The 25,108-nt window shown below is 45.0% G+C and overlaps 1 protein-coding gene across 2 annotated transcripts in view; it reads right to left on the bottom strand.

Annotated features, from left to right (window-relative positions):
• Positions 1 to 23,757, bottom strand: part of PLA2R1 (phospholipase A2 receptor 1) — a gene marked incomplete at its 5' end in the record, with an annotated part of 107,767 nt that extends 84,010 nt beyond the window's left edge. Inside the window, 3 exons of one of the 2 annotated variants that reach the window (XM_081095897.1) lie at positions 844 to 1,017; positions 3,484 to 3,864; positions 23,673 to 23,757. In XM_081095897.1, the coding sequence (XP_080952023.1) occupies positions 844 to 1,017; positions 3,484 to 3,864; positions 23,673 to 23,757 (640 nt within the window). Of the gene's footprint in view, positions 1 to 843; positions 1,018 to 3,483; positions 3,865 to 23,672 lie in introns of those variants that run through there. The other variant, XM_081095896.1, reaches the window with a different exon arrangement.
• Positions 23,758 to 25,108: the final 1,351 nt, after the last annotated feature.

Raw genomic sequence — 25,108 nt, 5'->3', positions numbered from 1 at the left:
TCAATTTGCTTTTGTTTCAAATTTATCTGCTGTATTTTATTACATGTGGGGAGGGGAAGGTAGACATAGAAGATGAGGAGATTATAAAAGCTATACTCTGACTTGCCGGTCCCAAGGTGAAGGAAATTGAATATAGAAAGTAGAAGACATATATAAATATTACCCAATACTTAGGAACCATTGTAAACATTTTATGTAAATAAAATAAATTAGTAAAGTACTAACTGATAAAAAAAAAAAGTTAGAATATTGCAACTGTCACTGGACCTTGAAAGTCAGGTTACGAAAGGAAAAGATTTCGAGGTTATACCTGGAAATCGAGTAATAAGAAAAGGGAACCAAGATGAGAACACACAGTGGAGGAATAATGAGAACAACTGCCATTTTAGAAAGATCGTCAGGGGCCCAGCTGATGCCTGGACTTGATGACGGCAAGACAAGCAGCCTGGACTTGGAGAAATGAAGACACCTCAGGAAAGAGAGTGGACTGAAGGGTAACTGAGCTTCATACACGCGCAGGTTTGTTTTAAGTATTTTGCCAGAAGCTGGGGTTAATGAGATCACAGAGTATGATCATTTGATTCTGGTTAAAGCGTCCTTATACACTAAGCTTAATGAAGAATGACTAATTAACATCTTTTGAACGTAAGGAAAAAGGAATAGACATCAGGATTGTCCTTTCAAGGCAAAAAACAAACACAAAATCAAGTCTGGATAAATGGAATCAGAGTGCTTATTCAGACTTCAGTATATCAATCCCTGTGCTTTTCTTTAGATACAGATAACTTCCCAATCATCTTTGATTCATGCATGACATAGGGGGAAGAGGAGATTCACTCTTACTGGGATCCGGGCAAAACCCCCACTTTTCGTCTCTTTCATAGCGGCTGGTCGTGGCACACCACAGTAAGTTGTCTTCCCGCCCTTCCCGGGTGCATTCGTGATGCCACTGGTGGTTATACTGGAAGGGAAACATGCATGGCGTCCCGTGAGAGTTCCCTTTGAGTGTATACAAATCTAGGAGAAGAAAAGGACAAAGTCAAATAAGTATTATGCCAGCTTCATCTTTGGAAACTGTCCTAGAGTGAACGCATTTTTCTCATAACTGAAAACCTACAGTGGGCAAAACTCCTGCTAGACCAGAGAACCCTCAGGACTCCACTGTCCAGTGAGTGTAAATGTGCAAGGCTGAGTGTGGGTTCACAATGGTGTGTGTACATACTTATCTCCTTGGGTATTCACTATGGTGCACTACTATGGCAGCAAGCATATTTGTGAAAGGATGAGAAGGAAAACTTAATGGAGATTTTACTTTAAAATATCACCTATATCAGTGATCAGCATCTGAAACTCAAGAGCTTCACAGGCCTTCATTAATTTATTCATCCAACAAATATTTATTGAGCACTTAATGTGCTGAGCACTGAGGATATAACAGTGAACAAACTGGCAAAAGTTCCCTTTCATAAGGAGTTTCTGTTCATAATGGGGAGACAAAAAGAAAACAAATACACAAGTAAACATAATTTCAGGTAGTGATAAGTAGCATGATGAAAAACAAGATAGGATAGGAAGACAGAATGACTGTGTGTGTGTGTTTGTGAGAGAGAGAGAGAGAGAGAGAGAGAGAGAGAGAGAGAGAGAGGGAGGGAGAGAAGGGGCACTATTTTGGATCATGTGGTTAGTGAAGGCCTCTCTGAATAAGAACTGGGTGAAGCAAAGGTACCAGTATTTGGAAAAGGGTTATCTGGCAGAAGGAACAGCAAATATGAAGAACTTGCAACAAGACTTGTGTGGGATGAATGCCACGAAGGAGGGATGGGAGGTGGGGCCAGGGAAGTGGAGAGTGTCAGCTCACAGAGGCCCGCTCTGCCACGTTATGAACTTTGCCCTTTACTCTGAGTGTAGTGGGAAGTCACTATTGGGTTTTGGATGAGAAAGTCTCATGACCAGATTTCCATTTTTAAAGAAAATCTGGGTGCCGTATGACAAACAGAACCCATGCAGGGAGGGGGCAAAGAGGGGCAACTAGCTGGGAGGCCTCTACAGCAATCTTGGAGACATGGCAGTGCCAAGGTACCTGCTGGCCGCTTTCCCAGAGCCTTTCAATAACCAGTCATCCTTGGCCTGAAGCAGGAAAGGACAGCTTTTCATGACTCACCTGGGGCTTTCTGTGGTGAGGGGGATCAGGGCCACCCTTGAGTCACTAGGTCCTGGAGGGAAAGGCTGGCTGTGGAGACACCCACCCCTTTCCCACATTGGCAGGGGCTAGACTGAACTCACCCTGAAACTTCAGCCCTGGAGGTTAAGGCTCTTTGGAGACTACTGGTATTTGGGACACATCCTCTTGTTTCAGTCCTGCCTTCTACTCGCTCTTCCCTGCATGCACTGTGAGTATGGGGTGTACAGCTAAAATGTTAACATAAAGCCAAATGTCATGTTCTCCCTCAGATCTGTAGATTGTTGGGAGAGCTGGTTTGTAGCACTTGCTTCATTGTAGTGAGTCCTGAAAATAGCTTGCTTTTAGCTCTGTCTTGTTACTCATTTCTTGGAGATACCTGAGAAAGTCCTGACGGGGGTTTTAGGAGTTCCTTGCTCTGCTCCCTAGGACAGGTATAGAGTTCTTAGAAAGATTTGCCCTTATTAAGGCATAATTCTGAGCACCATGAGGGAAGGGACCACATCTGTCTCGTTGGCCTTTTAAAGCAAATGCCTGGCCCTGGGCCTGAGAAACAGTCAGTGTTTAATAAATGCGTGACAGAAGATGAATGGATGGATGAGAGAATGAAGAGCACTACCAAACAAAACCTGAGAAACGGGTTTAGGGTGTCCACATTTAACATGCTGCTTGCTTTTATTTATTTATTTTTTCATTTGTTTATTTAAAAATGCCAAATATTACAGAACTGTAAACAATGACACCCCCCCAAAAAAAACAAAAAAACACCACATTATTTTCCATTTCCTAGCACACACCAAATAACCGAACAACAGTCTGTCTTTAAATGTCTCTTAACGTGACATCACATGGATGCCAGCAAGGCCCTGGAGGCACTACGGCCTGCAGACACACTCCATCCCTGGGACTGAGTGTCTGCAACAAGAGCAATAGTGGCGGGAGAGGTTCTTATACTCATCCCGTCAAGTCAGCAACTTCAAAGACCTTTCCTTCCACCTTAATTTTCTCTTGTCCTCCTCTGCTTTCTCCCCTTTCCATTGATTCCCAAAGGGAAGTGTTTTCTCCCCTGATAACTTTAACTTCTGAGAAATTCTGCTTCTTTAGGAGAATTTAGCAAGTCCCAAGACTCCAGTCATTTTTTACATTAAGTGAGTAAGCAACTACAAAGTATTTGGCAGAAGTCCCTTGAAGGTCTGGATGCTGTGTACCTCTTTCATATAATATACTATTTTACAAATCTTAACTTATGCAAACTTTCTAAATATATCATCTCATGAGTACTCTGGTTTATATAGTTTTTTTACCTTTGTGCAGATATTCACAAATGCCTCCACCGCCTGGCATGTAGGCAATCCACTTATGAAGGTTTTTCCAGGAGGCCACCAGCGTGTTGTCCTTCACCTGCACCATGTACTGCAGCGGGCCAGTGATCACCTTCCTGTTACAGTGCCACCTCAAGGAAACGTGGATGGAATCACACTCATAGATGCCCAATGGCTGCTCTGGATCAGACAAATTCAGGCCCAGGCAACCGCTGCCTCCTATGTTAAAGAGGCCGTGGTTGGAAACCCATTTCCACATCATGTACTTGTTTGGTGGTTTGCAGTTCTCCAGGGTCAGTACAGATTTGCCTGCTTGAATGCATTTCTTGAGGCTCTCACTTTGGACAACAAATATTCCTTTATCTGAAAGAGCAAAATAGAAGATATGGTATGGGTCTTTCATATATAATTACCTAGTATCATGAGGATGTATAAGTTGTGAAACGTCACAATTGGCAGGAAGGTTTGTTTGCTCAAAACAGAGGAGTTTCTTGGGAAGCATAAATGGGTTCGTTAGAGCTCCTGGGGGACCTCTGACCTACCATCAACACCTCCACGGCCCTACAGTAACAAAGGCTACCTCTTAGTCCACTCAAGAATGTTCTGATAAAGAAGGAGCTTTCCACAACTGGATAGAGAGGAGGCATTGGGAACAACACTCAGGGCTAAAGGGGAGGGCTGTGGGGTGCCCAGAAGTATGGTGAGACTTTGGTTTTCTCCAGACAACTGCCTGTATGTTAGGAACATGGCAGCTGAATCAAGAGCCACAGAAATAGAAATTTCTACCATTAAATTCCTGCTGAAAACCCAAAAGACAGAGACAAAGTGCTGCTTTGTGTCTTGATACAAGATGCCATGCTGGTGAGAAAAAAATGCTTCTCCATGTTTGCTGTCTGTGCTAGATCTATCAGGATAAGAACAGTGGGGACCTTTGCTATGGGGATGGCCTCTTTGTAGGAGCAGCCTTGTTGGGTGGGACCGGCGGAAGCAGATAGATGCCAGAACACTAGCTGAGGCCACACACCTAGCTACGCAAAAGGTGTAAGAGCACCATGTTGGCAGCAAAGGCACACAGGCCACATAGAGATGTGCCAAAAGTAGTCATTTCGTGATAGAGCTTTTAACTGCCAACTCCCCGGAGCAGAAAGAGGGATCTGGGTGAGTTCTCTGAGAAAAGCTGATAGGGCCTAGAAAGTACCTATTATAAACTAGAGGCCCAGTGCATGGAGTTGTGCACTGGTGGGATTCCTCAGTGTAGCCTGCAGGGATCGGGCCAAAACTGGCAGCCCAATGCCATCTGCCACTCCTGTTCATCCCTGCCCCACTGTGCCTGCTGCCACCTCCACTTGGTAGGGTTGCTGCTGCTCCACTGCAGTCTCCGGGCTGTGGCAGCCACCTGTGAGCCCTGCATCTGGTGCCTGTCAGTCAGCTGAGCAGCGCTCCCATTGTGGGAGCACACTGACCACCAGGGGGCAGCTCCTGCGTTGACCATCTGCCCCCTGGTGGTCAATGCGCATCACAGCGACTGGTCAACTGGTCGTTCAGTCGCTTAGGCTTTTATATATATAGTCCAGAGGTCCAGTGCATGAAGTCGTGCACAGGTGGGGTCCCTGGGCCTGGCCTGTGAGATCAGACCAAAACTGGCTCCCTGACATCCCCTCAGGGGTCCTGGATTGCGAGAGGGCACAGGCCAGGCTGAGGGACCCCATTGGTGCACAATCGGGGCTGGGGAGAGACCGCAGGAGGGCTCCAGGGCGTATCTGGCCTATCTTGCTCAGTCCCAATTGGCTGGACCTCAGCAGCAAGCTAATCTATTGGTCAGAGCGTCTGCCCCCTGGTGGTCAGTGCATGTCATAGCGAGCAGTTGAGCAGCCTTAGCAATCATTAGCATATAATGCTTTGATTGGTTGAATGGCACACCGGATGACTGGACACTTAGCATATTAGGCTTTTATTACATAGGATAACAATTATGGACTTGTCCTCCTGAAGGTGGAAATCATATCTAACTTTTTTAGTCTAAGCATGGCCACTCCTGAGCATGGTGATTAAACATGCTGGCAGGTGCTGCTTAGGCCCTGGTTGCTGAGGTCACTCAGCCCAGTGTCTGGTCAGGTCCAAGGGCTCTTTTGTTCTCTCATTAGCTAGGTTCTTCTCTTATATGTTACTTCCTGTCCAATCTTCTAATATCTGAAGGGACATTATCAGGTTCCCTTAAAATAGCTGCAGAGTACTGCAAGTCATGTCATGTAGCCATGGGATAGCAGGGACAGGCAGATGTCTTCTAGCAACTTGGAACAGTGTAGAATGAGCCTCCTCACATATCAGCACATGGGAATTATGCTTTTTTCATTCTTTTTTTCTTTTTTTTTTTTTTTTAGTGAAAGTTCTGTTTTCTTTTTCAAAGTTACTGAGGCCGAGAGAAGCTGATTTACAATAATGAAAATCACTTAACACATTGTTAAAACGGCTGTCAATGTATACATGAAAGTTAACTTCATTTAATAATCTGATAATCCCACTTATAAATATACATTTAAGGAGTTGAATTGTTGTCAGAAAATTGCTTTGATCACCAGACATCAGAGCAAAAGAGAAGGGAGTGTGTAGTGCAGTCTCAGAGAGAGAATGAGTGGTTTTAGGGAGATTTCATTTAGATCAGGAAATTTGTTTTCCTAATGAAGGCCATGTCTGTATGGTTATTAGTGATAGTCATTCAAGATCAAATCTGCCTCTTGCCAATGTGATATGGATTCTGATAATTAACCTTGTCTGCAACTCTCCTTTTCACCTTTTCATGCCTGGATAGAATGTTCACCTTCATTTTCATTATAATCTACTAATTACTTTCTAGCCCAGAGTTCCACTCATTTTTTTTCCTAAAGGATAATTATTTTACTATAATTGTTCTGTAGTTTGGCTTCTATCTAATATATATGTTGGAATATACCCAGCTCTGCAACTTACTGGCTGAACTTCAGCCCTCTGGGTTTGCTTATATTCCTAAGATCGGTGGCTAGGCTACCTCACTAGTGGATGAGAGCTATGGATCAGGCAGACTTGCCACAGACAAGCCTTGTAACTTTGGGCAAATGTCTTGATTTCTGTAAGCCTCACCTTTCCTCTGTGAACTGGAAATATATCTCATAGGAATGTTAAGAGTATTCCAATAAAAGCTACATGCAAAAGAATAAAAATAGACTACTGTTTGTCCCTATATACAAAAATTCACTTGAAATGGATCAAAGACCTAATTATAAGGCCTGGAACAATCAATTACATAGAAGAAAACATAAGGACTAAACTTATGGACCTGGGTCTTAGAGAGGATCTTATTAATTTGACCCCAAAGGTAAGGGAAGTAAAGGCAAAAATAAATGAATGGGACTGTATTGAGCTGAAAAATTTCTGCACAGCAAAAGAAACTACCAACAAAACAGAAAGACAACCAACAGAATGGAAGAAGATACTTTCAAACAATAGCTCTGACACGAGGTTAATATCCGAAATATATAAAGAACTCATACAACTCATCACCACACAGACAAACAATCAAATTAAAAAATGGGCAGAGAGCCCTGGCTGGTTTGGCTCAGGGTCTTAGGTTTGACTCCCAGTCAAGGGCATGCACCTGGGTTGCAGGTTTGATCCCTGCCCCCGCCAGGGTGTGTGCCGGAGGCAACCAATCGATGTGTCTCTTTCACATCAATGTTTCTCTCTCTCTCTCTCTCTCTCTCTCTCTCTCTCTCTCTCTCTCTCTCCCTCTCCCTCTCCCTCTCCCTCTCCCTCTCCCTCTCCTTCTCCCTCTCCATCTCCCTCTCCCTCTCTCCCCTTCTCCTTTCCACTGTCTCTAAAAATCAATGGGGGAAAAATATCAGTGAGAATTAACAACAACCAAAAAAAGGGCAGAGGACCTGAACAGACACTTCATCCATGAAAACATATAAGTGGCTAACAGATATATGAAAAGATGCTCGACTTCACTGGGTATTAGAGAAATACAAATCAAAACTGCAGTGAGATACCACCTGTTAGAATGGCTATTAACAAGACAAGTAATAACAAGTGTTGGAGAGGTTGTGGAGAAAAAGGAAACCTCATTCACTGTGAACTGGTATAGCCACTATGGAAAACAGTATGGAGCTTTCTCAAAAAACTACAAATAAAGGAACCTCAGTTGGTTGGAGCATTGTCCCGGACATCAAAAACATTGGAGGTTCGATCCCTGGTGGGGATGTGTAGGGGACACAATCGATTGGTGTTTTGCCGGAAGCCAATTCCAGCATGTCATAATTGCAAGAGTTTCATCAGAAGGTTGATGGAACTTGAGGACTCAACAAGGGCTGAGTCACATATGTTGTCACCTGTTGGGAATGGCTGAAGGGATTTCCCCAAACCTGAGAAGGGATGATTGCTTGCTGCCAGACAGCTCAGGGCATCTTAATCTACATGTTATTGCCTCCTACTGGCCAAACACCTGAACAGCCGTAGGCTATTCCCCATTCTAACAATGCTTGTGTATATGGAAACCCTACCCTTTGAAGTCTGTATCTCTGCCTCGCCTCAGGACAATTTATGTTAATAAAAAGCATGGGGTCCTGAGATGAAGAGATCTTAGTTTTCTTGAGCTAGGCTCCTCTGACCCCCATATGTCTTTTAAAATTATATTTCGTCTCTGGACTCATACTTAAGTTATACACAGCCCCTTCTCCAGATTGCTTAGCCCTTCTTAATGCTGGAACATGAACCCCGGCAATGTTTCTCCCTCACAGCTATGTCTCTCTCACTCTCCTTCCCCCTCTCTCTAAAAGTCAATAAATATATCATTGGGTGGGCTTAAAAAAACCCTCTTCTGGGCATTTACCCCCAAAATTTGAAAACACTTATTCACAAAGATGCATGCATCCTTGTTTCACTGCAGCATTATTCATAGAATCCAAGACATGGAAATAACCAAGGTGTCCTTCAATAGAGGATTGGATAAAGAATATGTGGTACAATGGAATACGACTCAGCCATAAGAAATGATAAAATACTGCCATTTGTAACAACATGAATGGGTCTTGAGAATATCATGCTAAGGGAAGTAAGTTAGGCAGAGAAATATTTCATATGATTTCATTCTAATCCATGCAAAGCACGCCACACACTACCTCGTCATGGGAAGGCCTCAGTAAATGTGAGTTGTTGTCATTATTATCCCTCTGGCTTCCTGATTCTTGATCTGTAGACCCAGCTATAGATTTAGTTGAACACCTATAGAGTGCTAATCTGAGCACCCCCCAAAGACTTCTCTTCTTATATCATTAGAACAAAAGCTCATTTTTACTTTAGCTTCTGTAGCATACAGTGGGTACAGAAGTATTAGTTTCAAACAATCCTTAAATACCAAGATATCACTTTCATGGAGGAAACATATTCTTCAAACTACCAGATAACAAAATTGTTGTCTTGTTTGTTCTACTATATGTGCAACTGTGATTTAAATCTTCGTTCATCTTTTACACTATCTATTTGTAAAGTCTATATTGCAGCACTTTTGTAGGGAAGAGAGAAACATATGATGTCAACAAGCAGTTGATGGGTGTGGTTTGTAAGTGTATATGGAAATTAAATATCAATAACATTTGGTGAATAATGTTTTTAAACATGCAAATTATGAAGTGTTAAGAGAAAAGGAGTGGTAGAATCAGAACATCTGTAGTTACTCCAGTGATCATAAAAATACCTTCCCAAAGTAGAAGGTATTAGACAAACAACCTTGCCACTCAGCTTTGGGCTGCTATTACCTTTCCATGCCCAGCTGCCTTTAGAAAGTAGCTTTGGAAAAATTCTTGAGAATGTATCAGAACAAGTAGCTCTGGCTTATCAATAACAATAACCCTGTCATCTCTAAAAGAATACTATGTCATGCTGAGCTAAAAAATGACCCAAGCCCACTTTCCCATTCAACTATAAGAGAATCTGGTCCTAGCAGCATTCTTCTCCATAAATTCACTGAAGAGAAAACAATTGTTTTCAAATGAGCTATGGGAAGACCCAACCTAGGTATTAATATTCTGATCATCATTATATGCATATATGGGTTTTCCGAAACAAAAACATAATGTGAAAATAAGCCACTATCCTAGTGTCTGTATCCAGATTTCAAAAAGAATGAAAATCAAATGCGGGCGGAATCAAGATTGATTATATATGTCAAGGACATCAGTTCTGCTTGAACACTGATTAAGTGATTAATGAAGTACTGCCAGAATTACTAAATCTCTTTGCAGTAAATGTTATTACTTCCCTTCATAATAATAAGTTTAGGGGGAGAAAGTGGACTGAATCACTAGAAGAAATTTATAAACTAAATTTCATCCTTTTTTCCTAAATAAAATCCTTGGAAGTCAGTGGTTCTGCTGTCTACTTCTGAGACCTTTTTTTAGGAAAAGATGATTTAATTTAATTTTTAAAAAAATAAATTGATTTCAGAGATGGAGAGGGAGAGAGAGATAGAAACATCAGTGATGAGAGAGAATCATCCATCAATTGTCTCCTGCACACCCTTTACTGGGGATTGAGCCCACAACCTGGGCATGTGCCCTGACTCAGAATCAAACTGTGACCTCCTGATTCTTGGGTCGACACTCAACTCCTAAGCCACACTGGCCAGTGCTGGAAGGAATATGGACGTGGCAGAGAAGACTAACTTTACCCATAAATGCAGACCCATGAACCTCAGAACTGGATGGAGCTGTAAAGCTTATTTAATTGAATCATCCCCCAGCCCCAAATTAATTTTGCCTTAGAAGTTTTATACCCATACATTCAGTGAGGACCATATAGGTCTATGCATAGCTTTCCTTACACACATTAATTAATAACCCAGAAAGAAGACAATGAACTGCTATGGGTCATTGCAATTTAAAGTAAGAGATTTGTAATTTCAAGCAAACATTTATTGAGTGCCTGATATGGCATGTGTTAGGAGCCCTGCAGATAAAAAAGTATATATGTCATAGTGTTTGCCTTCAAGGAACTGATGTTCTCCCTGGGAGTATTTCATAAAATGTACAGAAATACAGAAGCCAAGATGGCGGCATAGGTTAATGCTGGAGATTGCTGCCTCGAACGACCACTTCAAAAAACAACTAAAAGACAGAACGGACATCATCCAGAACCACAGGAAGGCTGGCTGAGTGGAAATTCTACAACTAGGAGGAAAGAGAATATCATACCCAGACTCAGAGGAGGCGCAGTGCTGAAGTGAAATACTAAGGTGCGGAGTGCGTGCAGAGCGGGCTGGCGGCGGAGGGCGCGGTTGTTGTTTTCAATCGGGAGGGAGTTTCAGACTCTGAGCTCCAGATCCGGGCGAGTCTCTAGGGACCCAGACTCAAACGGGAGAAGCGGGACTGTCTGGCTTCGGTCGGAACTCGAAGGCAGCTCTCTCTCCGAGGTTTGCAGCGGTTGCTGGGACTCTGTGAGGCAGAGCCCCTAGGGACGGGACTGAGAGCAGCCATAACTGCTCGCTCCGCCCTCCCTGTTTGATCCCGTGCGACTTGCTCCGCCCAAGCCCTGCACAGAGCCATTTGCCGGATAGCCTCAGGCAAACGCTAGATTAGCACCGCCCTAGAGATCCAGCACAGAAGCTCTCCCACTGCAGACACAGCGGACTCTCATAGCCAGTTAGCCTGGAGGTCAAATCACCCCCGGTATTGCCGATAACAATCAAGGCTTAACTACAACAAGACTGCGCACAAAGACCACTAGGGGGTGCACCAAGAAAGCATAAAAAATGCGGAGACAAAGAAAAAGGACAAAACTGTCAATGGAGGCTATTGAGTTCAGAACCACACTTTTAAGGTCTCTCAAGAACTGTCTAGAAGCCGCCGATAAATGTAGTGAGATCCTCAAGAAATCTAATGAGACCCTCGATGTTGTGATAAAGAACCAACTAGAAATTAAGCATACACTGACTGAAATAATGAATATTATACAGACTCCCAACAGCAGACCAGAGGAGCGCAAGAATCAAGTCAAAGATTCGAAATGCGAAGAAGCAAAAAACACCCAACTGGAAAAGCAAAATGAAAAAAGAATCCAAAAATACGAAGATAGTGTAAGGAGCCTCTGGGACAGCTTCAAGCGTACCAACATCAGAATTATAGGGGTGCCAGAAGATGAGAGAGAGCAAGATATTGAAAACCTATTTGAAGAAATAATGACAGAAAACTTCCCCCACCTGGTGAAAGAAATAGACTTACAGGTCCAGGAAGCACAGAAAACCCCAAACAAAAGGAATCCAAAGAGGACCATACCAAGATACATCATAATTAAAATGCCAAGAGCAAAAGACAAAGAGAGAATCTTAAAAGCAGCAAGAGAAAGAAACTCAGTTACCTACAAGGGAGTACCATACGACTGTCAGCTGATTTCTCAACAGAAACTTTGCAGGCCAGAAGGGAGTGGCAAGAAATATTCAAAGTGATGAATACCAAGAACCTACAACCAAGATTACTTTACCCAGCAAAGCTATCATTCAGAACTGAAGGTCACATAAAGAGCTTCACAGATAAGAAAAAGCTAAAGGAGTTCATCACCACCAAACCAGTATTATATGAAATGCTGAAAGGTATCCTTTAAGAAGAGGAAGAAGAAAAAGGTAAAGATACAAATTATGAAAACAAACATGCATCTATCAACAAGTGAATCTAAGAATCAAGTGAATAAATAATCTGGTGATTATAATAGAATCAGGGACATAGATAGGGAATGGACTGACTATTCTTGGTCGGGGAAAGGGGTGTGGGAGATGCGGGAAGAGACTGGACAAAAATCGTGCACCTATGGATGAGGACAGTGGGTGGGGAGTCAGGGCGGAGGGTGGGGTGGGAACTGGGATGAGGGGAGTTATGGGGGGAAAAAAGAGGAACAAATGTAATAATCTGAACAATAAAGATTTAATTTAAAAAAATGTACAGAAATAACTTAAAGTATATTTTGACATGACAGGTATAAACACAGTGTTGTAGAATCCAGGGGCAGAAGGGATCAGTTTGACTAAGAAGATCAAAAAAATCTCTCTCTCTCTCTCTCTCTCTCTCTCTCTCTCTCTCTCTCTCTCTCGCACACACACACACACACACACACACACACACACACACACACACTTTCATTCAACAAACATTATTTATTAGGGATCTAACATTTTTCACACATGGAAGAACATTGCTGAACTAGACTAGCATGGGCGCCTGTCCTTGCTGTAGACAGAGTTTCGGATGGTGGAAGAAGTCTATGGATGGAGAGGGTGACGTGCCAGGTAAGGGGGCATTCTGGACAGAACAAAACCCACCAAAGCTCAGAGGTGATAAAAATAATCAGCTGGAGGATGTCGAGAGCCTAGCTATATACAAGACTTTAATAGTTGTAGAATACGAAGTTAGAAAGAGATGGTTTGGGGTAATTTTACAAATAATTTTATTCAGAAATTTGTATGTTACTCTTCAGATGAAAGGGAGATTTTGGAACAAGAGAAGGCATGACCGAGGCTGTGGTGTGGAATACAAATATGGGTGGTGAATCATTCAACAAAAACATTCACTGAGTACCTACTGTGTGCCCAACATTGATTTAGGAGCTGAAAATATAGGTGTAAAGGCAAATGTCCAGGTTCTGGCCCCAGAGGAGTTCTCATTCAGGTGAGATGGGACAGTCCATGAGTGGAACTGGAGAACAGTCTGGGGACTACTGCTATGATCTAGCAAGGGAGACAGAAGGTATCAACTCAACTGGTGGTGATGAGAAAGGAAGGAGGGAATGGTTAGAGTCCAGCCACCAGAGAGAGAATTCACAGGGGGAATAAATGACAGGATTTGGTGATCAGTGGAATGTAAGGATTCTGGGAAAATCCAGAATGACTTGTTTTCTGGCTTCACGTATTTGATTGGTTGCCAGATGCCTGCCAATCCCTAGGATACTGTGAGGTTGGAGTCTAGAGCCTGGGACTACTATTATAGCTTGATCCACGTGTTGAAGCAGTGTCAACAGGGTCCTGGGGAGGTTTCTCTTGAGGCCCTCCCACTTCACCCTCTGCATCCCTCCAGCAGGTGGAGGTGACCTCTTCTGCTTTACCCAGCTCTTCTCTTAGAACTGGCTGAAAGTTTGAAGTGTTAAGTAAATAGCTATGGCTTGAAGGATTAAGCCTTGATGAGGTGTCTGCACATTTAACCAAAAAAACACTTTCAACAAACAAAACAACCATTCCTAAAGGCATACTCTCTTTTAGGCAAGCAAAGGGCTTTCTGATATTCAATAAATTACGTGATGGCAGTGGCCATCGAACCCAATACACACATAACGTTGGCCTCTGTGCTGCTTCACGTTAAGGAAACTGGAAGGAAATGTTCAAGTGCACGGCTCACACCATGTGCAATGTTTAAGACAAGCTATTCGGAAGCCACAGCTTGCCAAGTGCAATCTAATTTCAATCTCCTCCACCATTCCCCTGGGTTTAAACCTCTTCCACTCCATCCACTCACACAGCTGGTGCAGGGCTCACCCACCTCATGCCTGGTATCATGTCCCGAATCTGCCCAGTTCCTTGCTGTTCTGACAGTATTTCAGTTTCGGAATGGAAGGGGTCCAATCTGTAACCCATGTAAAGGTGAGCAGCTTCTCTCTGGAGACGGACTGACCTTTTTCAGCTGCACAAATGTGGGTCTGTGCCCTCTCGGGAACAATGGCTTCAGATCGATCGTGTTCCTGACATTACTCTGTAGCAGGAAGGGATGTTGTAATTGGCCGAGTCAATTCCCATTCATGGCTGAACGGTGCAGAAAATCTGGATTCTTAACAGGACTTTCCACACCAATGAGCAAGGAATGTCTGATGCTTGCTGCACGTACACTGCACTTGAAAGAACAAAGTGAAAAGTGTGTCTGCCCTTCGTGGTCCTCTCTGAGTATTTGCTTTTATCCTAGACCATCTGAGGTTTGGTGCTTGTCTCTTAACAACCTGACAGCTCCTAACAAAGCCTGTGCCTTCCTAATCAATTGCCTTCCATTAACCAACTAAAAGGTGCAGTGCATTTTAAAATATCTCTCCTTCCAGCCTCAGAACTTCCTTCTGTTTCCCTGCCCGAGCATTGTCCTTGACTTAGAGCCTTCTTCATTCTCCTGCAGCTTCTGAACCTGGATAATCACCTCCTCCACAGGCCGGTGGACCCCTCTTGCTAAATCTCTTTATGTGTCCTTTCCCCCTTTCTCTCTAATCTCCCCAAATTGCGGTTTCAAGTTCCGTGAGGCATACAATACTCCTCTCACAGGAGGGGGAAAATGAAACCCAACTTAATCAGCTCCACCAGGCTCCGGTTTTGTGAGTATTCAAATTGCCTGTTACCAACCCCTGTGTGAAGTGGATTAACCCTTTCAGACTGAACTCGCCACTCCCTGCCATTCTCCTTCACGCCCCTGTGTCTCCTTCGCTGTCCATCTCATTTAGCAGTAGTGCCCCTTGCAGAAAATCTTATTATGGCTTTAGAAGTTCTTGGGTGTATCTGTATCTTACCAATGAAATTTTAAGATGAGTCGCACACATGTTTCTTCTTTTTGGCTTTTCGTTTATTTCTCCACCATTTTGCCTTTATATTGCACTCTGAAGTACCTAGCAGACATTGCCAGTGTAAATATCCTTACTGACAGCAGCCATGTTATCTTACAGGCTGTGTTGATGACATACCACCTCAGTCACCAGGGAGCCTCGTTCATTACAAAGAGCAAGTTATGGCAAGACACACTAAGACAGAACTTTCTTACACTTCCCTCACAGACACCAGCATGTGGAAGCCCTGGGGGAATATGATCTAAGGACTTGGCCATCAAAACAAACAAACAGAAAAGAACTCCACCAACAACAAAACAACGTTGGGAAAGATGGGATGTCATTGACAGCATGTTTATAAGGACTAGCCATTTTAACTGCTTTGAGAATATACCCAATGAAGATAAGTATACAGTTACTTAAGTGGGAGACAGAAGTGAAAACAAAACCGTGTTTTAATGGTAAATATGTCCTCCGTCCCTGCCATTTGCACGGGCTGCCATAACAAAGTACCACAGACTGAGTGGCTTAGACCACAGGAACGACTGTCTCATAGAGCTGGAGGCTATTAGTCAAAAATCAAGGTGCTGGCAGCGTTGACTCCTTCTCAGTGTAGGAGGGAGGGATCTGTTCCAGGCCTGCCTCTCTGGCTTATTGACAGATGGCTATCTCCTCCCTGTGTTTCTTTATGTCATCTGCCCTCTATGCATATTTCCATCTAAATTCCCCTTCTTTGGGAGGACATTAAATTAGGGCCCACCCTAATCACTTTATTGTAACGTGATTACCTCTGTAAAGATCCTATCTCCAAATAAGGTTTCATTATGAGGTACTGAGGAGTGAGGACTTCAACACAGACATTTTGAGGGGGATACCATTGAACCCATAACTGGCCCCATGCTTCCTATTCAGGCTGGCTGCCTAATTTGCAGGGCCGCACGTAAAATGAAAATTCAGGCCCTGGCCGGGACAGGGAAGTTGAGTCCATCTACATTTCCCATGAGCACGTGAGTGATTGCAGCTTCCATGCCAGAAAGCGCTGGGGACACCTTCAGTGCCTGGATTGGGAATGGGCAATAGGCTTGCACTTAGTCCCCACTGAACATAGGTGCTGCCAGCGCAGGGGGGCAGCGGCTGCCTTGCTCTGCCCTTAGATGCCAATGGCCATCCACTCCTAGACCCTGGGCCTCCAGTCCTCAACCCCAATGCAACCTGATTGCCAGGTAGGTGGAGGATAGGAATACGAAGGGGGAGGCTGAAAACCCATCCAGGGAAGTAGGGGCTGAGCTTGAGGTATGTTTAAGCCCCTGGCTCGTGCTCCATTGCCTCATGAGACTTCATGCCCAGAGCACAAATTCAAAGATAAAAATGTTTAAGAATTCCAAGACCCCAAACCACAGAGCATTAACCCCCCAAGTTCAAGGCCCTCCTGAGCATGAGTCCCTAGGATACTGCCCAGGTTACATGCCAATAAAGCCCACCCTGATGTTATTTGTACAAGGCTAACACGGTAGGAAAAAGACTGTGGAAAACTGCAGAACATTTCTTTCAGGGTAGAGCTGCTTGAAGGTAGAGAGCATCTGCCTTGCTTTCCCCAATTGCACAATGGGTTTAAAATTAGTGCTGGCCTCATCCGGATCCTGATAATGATTACCTCAATCATTATGGGCACTTTATAAATATTAATAAGAAAAAAAGCAAATCTTAACTCTGAACACAAAATAGCAGTGAAATAGGACAAATATTATAGTTAAATAATCACTTAGAATTTCCTGTTTATATTTTCATAATTGAAAAGGAAAGTTCTCAGACTCATAGATACAGAGATCAGACTGATGGTTGCCAGAGGGGAGGGGGTTTGGGAGCCTTGGTGAAAAAGGTGAAGAGATTAAGAAGTAAAAATTGGTAGTCACAGAATAGTCATGGGGATGTAAAGTATATCACAGAGAATATAGTCAATAATACTGTATTGTAATAACTGTCGGTGCTAGGTAGGTACTTGAAATATTGGAAAATCACTTTGTAGAGTATATGATTGTCTAACCACTATGCGTACACCTGAAACCAATACAAAATAAATTTTAAAAAAGAAAAGGGAAGTTCCTAAGAGCAGAATGCCAAACACCAGAAACAGTGAACATTTTTTATTAGCATATTTCTTTGGAACTGTGGTAGTCTGGAAAGTGCCATAAATTAAGAAGTCATGTGGACACACACACAGGAACCTCTTGCTGTTTTGTTTAGCTCTGTTTCATTAGAACCGAATTTATAGAAATTATAATAATATATCTCCATTTTTATAAAATATTCTTCTCCAAGTGTTTATAAGGTGTTTTGTTTTATAAACTGTAATATTTCCTTTGATCAATTAAAAATATAATTTATGTTCCTAGGTTTGAATTGAAACATCTCTTCAAAGCCTTCTAAGGATAATTTCTAAAAGAAAATGGGCGCAAAGGTCTATACATGTTTCAAGTATGTTACATTAATTGATCATAAGAGGATTCACCACAGAGGGATGAGTTCACAAGAGGCAAAAAAAAAAACAACAACAAAAAAAAAACACAGGAATTGTTTCTTCAGAAAACCTGACATAAATAAGCAAATTGTTAGGTCAAGGAAGGGGAGCTGAGGGGACAACTGAGCTCTCTGTGTGGCTCAACCTTTCCAGTCATTGGCTTGGAATCCCCATTGTGTGGTATCAGTTACTGCGCCAGCCAACAATAGGAAAAGAGGTTAGGAGCTTAATGAGAAATTGTAAAAAGACCTAGGAAAACTGGAAGTCCATTCTGACTCTCAGAAGCTCAGAGGAAAGGAGCCAGTGAGAGAAACTGAGATGAGAATTGCATGAAGTGGAAGAGGTTCTGAGAGATGACCAACAGAGATGGGAGAAACAAAGGCCAATGGCTGGAGTGATTGATGGTCAGGATGGGCAGTTAAACCAGTATCTGACATGCTTTCACTTCAACTCCAAGTCCCCGGAGCTTAGGAATCACCCAGAAAAATAAAAAGCAATCAAAAGCTCTGCACATTTTTGCTTTATGAACTATTCACTCCCACATGTGGGAAGTACTGGTTTGGAAAAGGAGGAGCTGCAGAGAGAGTAAGAGACTTGCCTCCAGCTCCTCTTGCCACAAAATTAAATCACACGCTGCCTTCAAACATCCGGATGACCTATTTAATAGAGTCACAAGGCTATCCAAGAGTTCTTTGCATTAGTGTTTAAGTGGCTGGTTCGAATCTCCCCTCTACAAGTTCCTATAGATTGCTCATTACTTAACCCTCCTTGATCAGTAAAAGAAGAGTATGTATTAACAGTACTTGAGTTTGGTGAGGATTCAATGTGTTAATATATGCAAAAGAGCACACAGTAACCAGTCCCCAAATGTGAGATATTATTAGGGGCAGATGAGAAGAGCCTTTTCACCTTTGCATTAGGAATTGAAGCTACGGGGAAAATCTCAGGGTAAGGACTTCTCCCCACTGCTGACTCCAGGTGGTGTCTCTCATCACCCTCCTTCAGAAACCTCTCCCAGGTGGCACCCTGTCTTTCCTTCCTCGACCCTGAGATGCACCACCCTGAACCTCTTCCTCACATTCACTATGTGACAGCAGCAGATTCTCCGTTGTCCTCCCCACCCCAACGCCTGTAACTTGCACACCGATGACCCAACACTCTGTCCTGGTGTTATCTCCACTGCAGGTTGTAGCCCATTGAATGGGTCATGAGGTCAATTTAATGACAAGCATTACAAAACAAAAGAGAAGGGAAGAGAGTAGCAAAGCAGCTGCACATCCTATTACATAAGGACATTTTTTTGACGAAACTTTTTTCAGACATGGATGTCTGTACTGCCCTGGACGCTTGTTTCCTCAACCTCTGCTCCGAGGACCTGCTCTCCACTTCAGCGACCACTCCTACAACCAACCCTTGGCTCTGGTCACTGCTGAGAACGAATCTACCTCCACAACTCCTTAGTTCCATTGTACAGTCTACCCCTCTGATTCTGCCATTTTTCCTGTCTCCTAACTTTCCGTGAGTCTATCATTTTTTATTTTTTCCTCTTTACCCCATAAAAGTCTTAATGCAAACTATCTGCTCCTTAATATTTCTACTGGGACTGACTTTTTAGCTTGGGTCATCAGCGTCTTTTTTCATGGGAAATTGCGTTAACCTTCCAGATGGTCTTGTTGCTGCTCCTCAATTACCCTTTTCATGTCCCAAACTGACCATGTCATTCCTAAACCTAAAAGTGTGATCTGGTTTCCCTTTGTCCAAACTCACCAGCCCCTTCTCAGCAGTACCCAATCACCAATCAGATTTTTCCCCCTTTTAAGCATAGTCTCTCCAACCAAACTCTTCATTCCTCGTCTCTCTATACTATATATGCTTCCAAATATAGACATGTCACAGCTTCCTGTCCCTGCCATGACCCTATTCTGGGGGTCTACTCATCCACAAGACCTGTTGGGGCAGCATCCCTGTGTGCACCTCACATCCCTACATGGCCTACCAGCCATGAGAAGGCCTCTGATTCCAGGGCAGAGCACAGGGACTGGCCAGCCAGCTGTGACCAGTGTGGCCAGATTCCTCTCCCATGAAATTAAGGAACTCTTCCCAGGATGCTGTGGGAACTACACATGAAAAGTCCTGCAAATTGAAGCAGAAAAAACTAGTTCACAGAAGGAGAACCAAACAGGGACCATCAAGCAGCCCCTGAGAGAAAGAAAGAAAAAATATTTGGTTCATTCCAGTGGCTCGTTTTTGGTTTCCCAGAAGCCTTGGGTCCCCTTGAGATCTTGGCACCCTTATATCCAGCCCCTGTCTGAATGACCTTCAGAGCCTACTTTCCTCCATCCAAAAGAGCCCAGACTAGAACTTTCAGCCCATTGAACTCCTGCCACCCACAGCGATTCTATACCTTTGCACATACTCTATGCTTTCCTGGAAATGTTCTAGCTCCTTTTCACATGTGGCAACTATTTATTTACTCTTCAGCAAAACAAATACCCTATTGTGAGTTCCCAGTCCCTCAGGTCAATTCCTCCTCTGCATCCCTTCAGCACTTTGCTCATTCCTTATTATCATAACACCCACTCCACTGTTTTGAAATTGCTTATGTTTCAGTATCTGTCTCTGGACTCTCAGCCTCTTGGGAATAGTATCTGATCCTGACCATATTTTTGTCTCCCCGATCTGTGGGTGAGTGGAAGATTCTGCTGGTTCCCTGCCCTCACTGCTGACCCTGGAGGCCACTCACCTGGCACAGTTCTCATTTACTTCGCCTGACTTTCTGTGACTCCCTGCCTGACAGAACTCCGTGCAGTCCAGAGCGCCAGGAGTGACCCAGGAGGGACTCCCCATCAATGACGGGTGGGGGTGGTAGATGAATGTGTGTGCTTCCTGCCCCTCACTGGGTCCGTCAGAAGGACTTTTGTGAAATTGAAGCCCAGTTACCTCTAATGGCTTTCTTCTCTTCCCTGTCTCATTTCCTCACTCCTTCACCATGCCTTTTAGAGTCACCTCCCAAGTAAATTACTCGCATCCAAATAAATACACATCTCAGTGATTGCTTTTGGATGAAACTAAACCAACACAGGGAGATGAAGCACATCGTGCTTGACAGACAGAGAATGAACAACTGAGGCCTCCAGCTCCTTGCCCCTCTTCCCATTGGCATAGGATGTTGAAAGATACCCCCACCCTCTCCACCCAGTTTAGTCTTTTCTCCAGATAGGACCCATGGTCAAGTCCTTGGACCTCACGCTCATCAGCACTTCACTTTCCTTGGTCGCTGGCCAGTCAGAAGAGCCTACCTTGGCCATTCCCAACAACTGATACAGCCGTGGGCTCCCTCCACTCTGGCCTCTGGGAAGCTGAATGTTACAGCGGAAACTCTCCTTGTTGGTTGGGGCCATTTCACAGATATAATTTTCAGCCTTCAATATAGCATCAAAATCTGTTTACCTGTCCCCCAATTCATTTCCTTTAGCAACCTCCACAGAGACCACGCCCACCTTTCCCCAGGACGCCCCACTTCCTTCTTCACGCTTTCTACTGTCCTCCGAGGTTATGGGGTACTTGAGTAAGTAGCATCCAGTTGCAGCACTTGTTAGAAGAAAAGGTTCTGATTCCAGAACTACAATAAAGCCCCTTAGAATAATCAATGAGAGGCCAGAAGACAGACTGCAGACATGCCAAGTATGGTGCTGTGCTCAGGGCAATAAATAATTGCTACCGGTTGCCAACCTGTCAAAATGGTCTGGACAGGCCAGAGGAAGAGGGCGCTATGGTGAAACTGAAACAAAAGAACAACTCCTAAGTATTATTATTAGGATCATTTTTATATATGAGTAAACTGAGAGGTTAAGTAACTTCCCCAAGGTCACAGAGCTGGTAAAGAGTAGTGCCAGGATTTGAACCCAGGCAGTCTGATTCCTAGAGCCCACGAATTTAACTACTACACGACACTGCATCTACTTATTTTTAGAGAAAAATCATTGACAAGTCAGCACAATACCATCAATTTTCTGCCTCCCCATTCCCCGAAAGGCTGGGATGCTTATAACACATATCAGAACGATCAATAATACATATCAAACAATTCAGACAAAAAAAATACTACGTGCATAATCTGCCTTGCATTATTACATATCATGTATTAGTGGATATGGAACTGAAATAGGTGGATATTTTTTTCCTAGTTAATCTGTGGAAGCCAATCATGGCTAAAAGCAAGTCAGTGTGGTGCACTGAACACAACCGTAAACTGAGACACTCCAAAACACAGCTATACCTCAGCTTCCAGGCCTGAAAAATGGATGGCTAGAGGAGACAATGTGTCAGGTCCCTTCCAGTGCTAAGATGTTGGTTTTTCCATTTGTGTATAGGCAGGAAAAACTTGATTTCAAACCTGTCTAGATTATACTTGAAATTTCACTGATGTGGGTGATTGGAGTCCAGGAGGGGAGCCTTTTTGAGGATTGGGACACTCAATCCCACATAATCTCTGTGCTCCTTAGAACGCCAGAGGCAGCATTTTCATATCTGAAGAATCTCCGTGCCAACTGTGTCATATGCTGTCACCTGGAGCGTATAGGAAGTAGCAGGTGGTCTGGCTTCAGAACGTCCTTGAGTACTAAAGTGAAGGCACTGCTTAGAAACCTCTGGGGCCAGGATTTGGGTCAGCTACATATAGAAAGGCTTAGCCCATCGGTGCTAAACCCGGCTCAGAGGATCACAGCGCATTCTCTCTCTGTGGCTGGGTTCCAGCTCCTGTCCCAGGGGCTGCTGCTGCCCGGTCCCAGGTTCCTGTGCTCAGGCAAAGCCCACACTTTAAAACGGAGTAAGTACAGCACAGTAAACTCTTAGTAGCCACGGATCACACCGCAGGTCAGATGTGCGTGCATCCACAGAAGCATTTTTACTGAACTGACCCAGGAGGGAAGAGGCCCCCTTCCTTTGGCCGCTTTGGAATAAGAACTGCTCAACCTGCTCCTGACAAAGCCTCCTGGGAGTGCTAGAGAATACAGTTCAGAAAAGACACTTCAAAAAGGCACACACAAGGTGTTGAGAGGGAGAACAATGAACGTAGCCATGGATGACAGCTTGTTTTACCCCCTCTCCGAACTTATCCCCAAAGGGAGAGGGATGGAGGCCGCCCCAGGCTCCCACGGGCTGGTTGAACTTCCCCCTGCGTCCCTTCACAGGGAGCCTCCGCTTTCGGATGCTGTCTTCTCTGCTGCTGAGGCAGCCGGTGCAGCTATTCACTAACGGGGCCCCTGCAGGACAGCCTCGCATGTCTCTTTACACATCCCTTTACCAATCTTATGTATAGTCGGTGCTCAACAAATGTTTGGTGAACTGACCCGTGTGTGCACGCACGTGTTGCAGGTGGGGTGGGAGGCGGGTTACTTTGAAGGAACTCTCCATCCCTGGGGTGCCACGGGCCTTACCAAGGGGTCTCCCTTAATCCTCAGCCGGCCTAAGGATAGGGCAGACCCCATTGTCCATAACGGGGGAAAATGAGGACAAAACGGCAACTTGCTCCAGTTCCCACAGCTGATCAGGGCCACAGGGGCGCCTCTCCCCCATCAGGTCTGAGAGGCGATAACAGAGAAGATTAAGCTTTTTTCTTCCCGGCTGGGGGCCGCTCCACAAGTGGCGGCGCACACCCAGAGCGCTTGCTTTGGGAGGGGACAAAATGGAACATCTTTTTGCCATGATTTATCCGAGAGATGCTCCTCCCGAATAAACGATTCTCGGAAGCCGACGTTCTGAACCGCCTCCTACCCTCCTCTGCCCGGCTCCCGCGCGCGGCCAGAGTTGAGCAGAATTGCCCTCAAGCCCAGGCCCCGCCCCTCCTTGCGCCCGGGCTGAAGCCTGGAGGGTGCGGCGCGAGGAAGGGGGTGCGGGACTCCGAGGAAGGGGTGCAGGGCTTGCTCAGACTGCAGATAGGCGGCCACCAGGTCACTCGGCCTCCCTGGCTGCCCTCGCTCGCCGCCCAGGTTCGCCCTTTCTCCACTCCCTTGCCTACCCCAGCCCCGACGTGCCGATCTGGTCCCTCCACCCGGGGTACACTCACCCTGCCACTCGGGAACCGGCTCGGGAGAAGGAGCCGCCGGCGCTCCCAGCAACAGCAGCAGCAGCAGCGACCACAGCAGCAGCATCGCTAACCACTAGGCTCGCCGGGCGCCCAGTGCCTCTGCCTCGGGGTGGAGGCGGGGGGGGGGGGTGGGGGGGGGCGGTGCCAGCGCCTTGGCCCCAGAGCCTGGCCCTGCGGCGCGGGAGGCGGAAACTCAGAACCTTCGCGCTCCACCCCTCCCGAGGGTCTCACCAGCACTGTGCCCCCGAGAGTCACTCAGTCACCCCAGTTACTACTGTGTGCGGACTCACGGGGCTCCGGGCTGGGAGACTGGAAAGCCGCTGAGGCTTTCACCGCCCTACCCACTCCGGCTCCTAAAAGGAGGAGGAGGAGGAGGAGGAGGAGGGGGTGGACCATCAGCCCATCCCAGAAATTCCTGCCTGTGGGGTGGGGGGAGGGGTGGGGAGGGAGGGAGGCTGCCCTGTGCACGCTCCTCCAGCTTCCAGCGGGGCGGGGTGGGGGTGGGGGCGGGAGGGGGCCTATAAATTAGTTGAGAATCTCTGGGACAGGAAGTCTGACATCTGGGTTTGCAAAACGCCCCGATTCTGGTAAACACTGCGGGTTTGGCAGCAGGCAGCTTGGTGTAAACCAAACTGCTCCGTGAACCCGGGCTCATTAGGGGCGCTCTGGACCCCCCTCCCCTGGAACGTGGACAGCTGTCGATCTCTGAGGCTCAGTGCGCGGGGTCTGCATGCTCCTTACTGCAGAGTACCCCAAGGTTCTTCCATTCTTGAGCTCCTTTCTGTTTTAAAAACAACTTTCCCCTTCCATTTCCTTGGGTCTCCCATTCCAGCAAAAGAGCTGGGTTATCTATCCCACGTTTGGGCTGTTGTCCCATTATCTCATTTTATAGCTGAGAAAACTCATCCAGAAAGGCAAAGTGATTTGCTCTAGGTTACTCCTTAATCTAGCAGAAGTTACTCCTTAAACTGCTAAGAAGGAAAACCCTGACTGGATTGTAGTCCTAACTGCAGTCTTTCAAATAACCGGCAGAACACAAGAAACATTTGATATATGTGAGACCTTTCCGAACAGGATCTTGACATTAGTGATTAAAATATGAGAAGAAAGGAAGCAAAGGAAGCTTTTATAAAGCAGATAAAATGGTGCGATCTTGGAGGATCTTGCGTTTCTCAGCTGATGTTTTTTAGCAACACTGTCTTAGATTTCATTCTGCATCTCCCTCCATTCACATGTTGAAGCACCAATCCCCCAGTGTGATTGTATTTGCAGATCAGGCCTTTAGGACTTAATTAAGGTTAAATGAGGTTGCAAGGGTGGGGTGCTAGATAGGACCGGTGGCCTTATAAGAAGAGATAGAGCAATCTTTCCACCTGCAGGCACCAAGGAAAGGCCCCTTGAGGACAAAATGAGAA

The sequence above is a fragment of the Myotis nattereri genome (assembly GCF_964212035.1).
Source record: "Myotis nattereri genome assembly, chromosome: 7".
In the NCBI taxonomy this organism is placed as follows: domain Eukaryota; kingdom Metazoa; phylum Chordata; class Mammalia; order Chiroptera; family Vespertilionidae; genus Myotis; species Myotis nattereri.
This window is presented reverse-complemented; position numbering and strand designations above follow the sequence as displayed.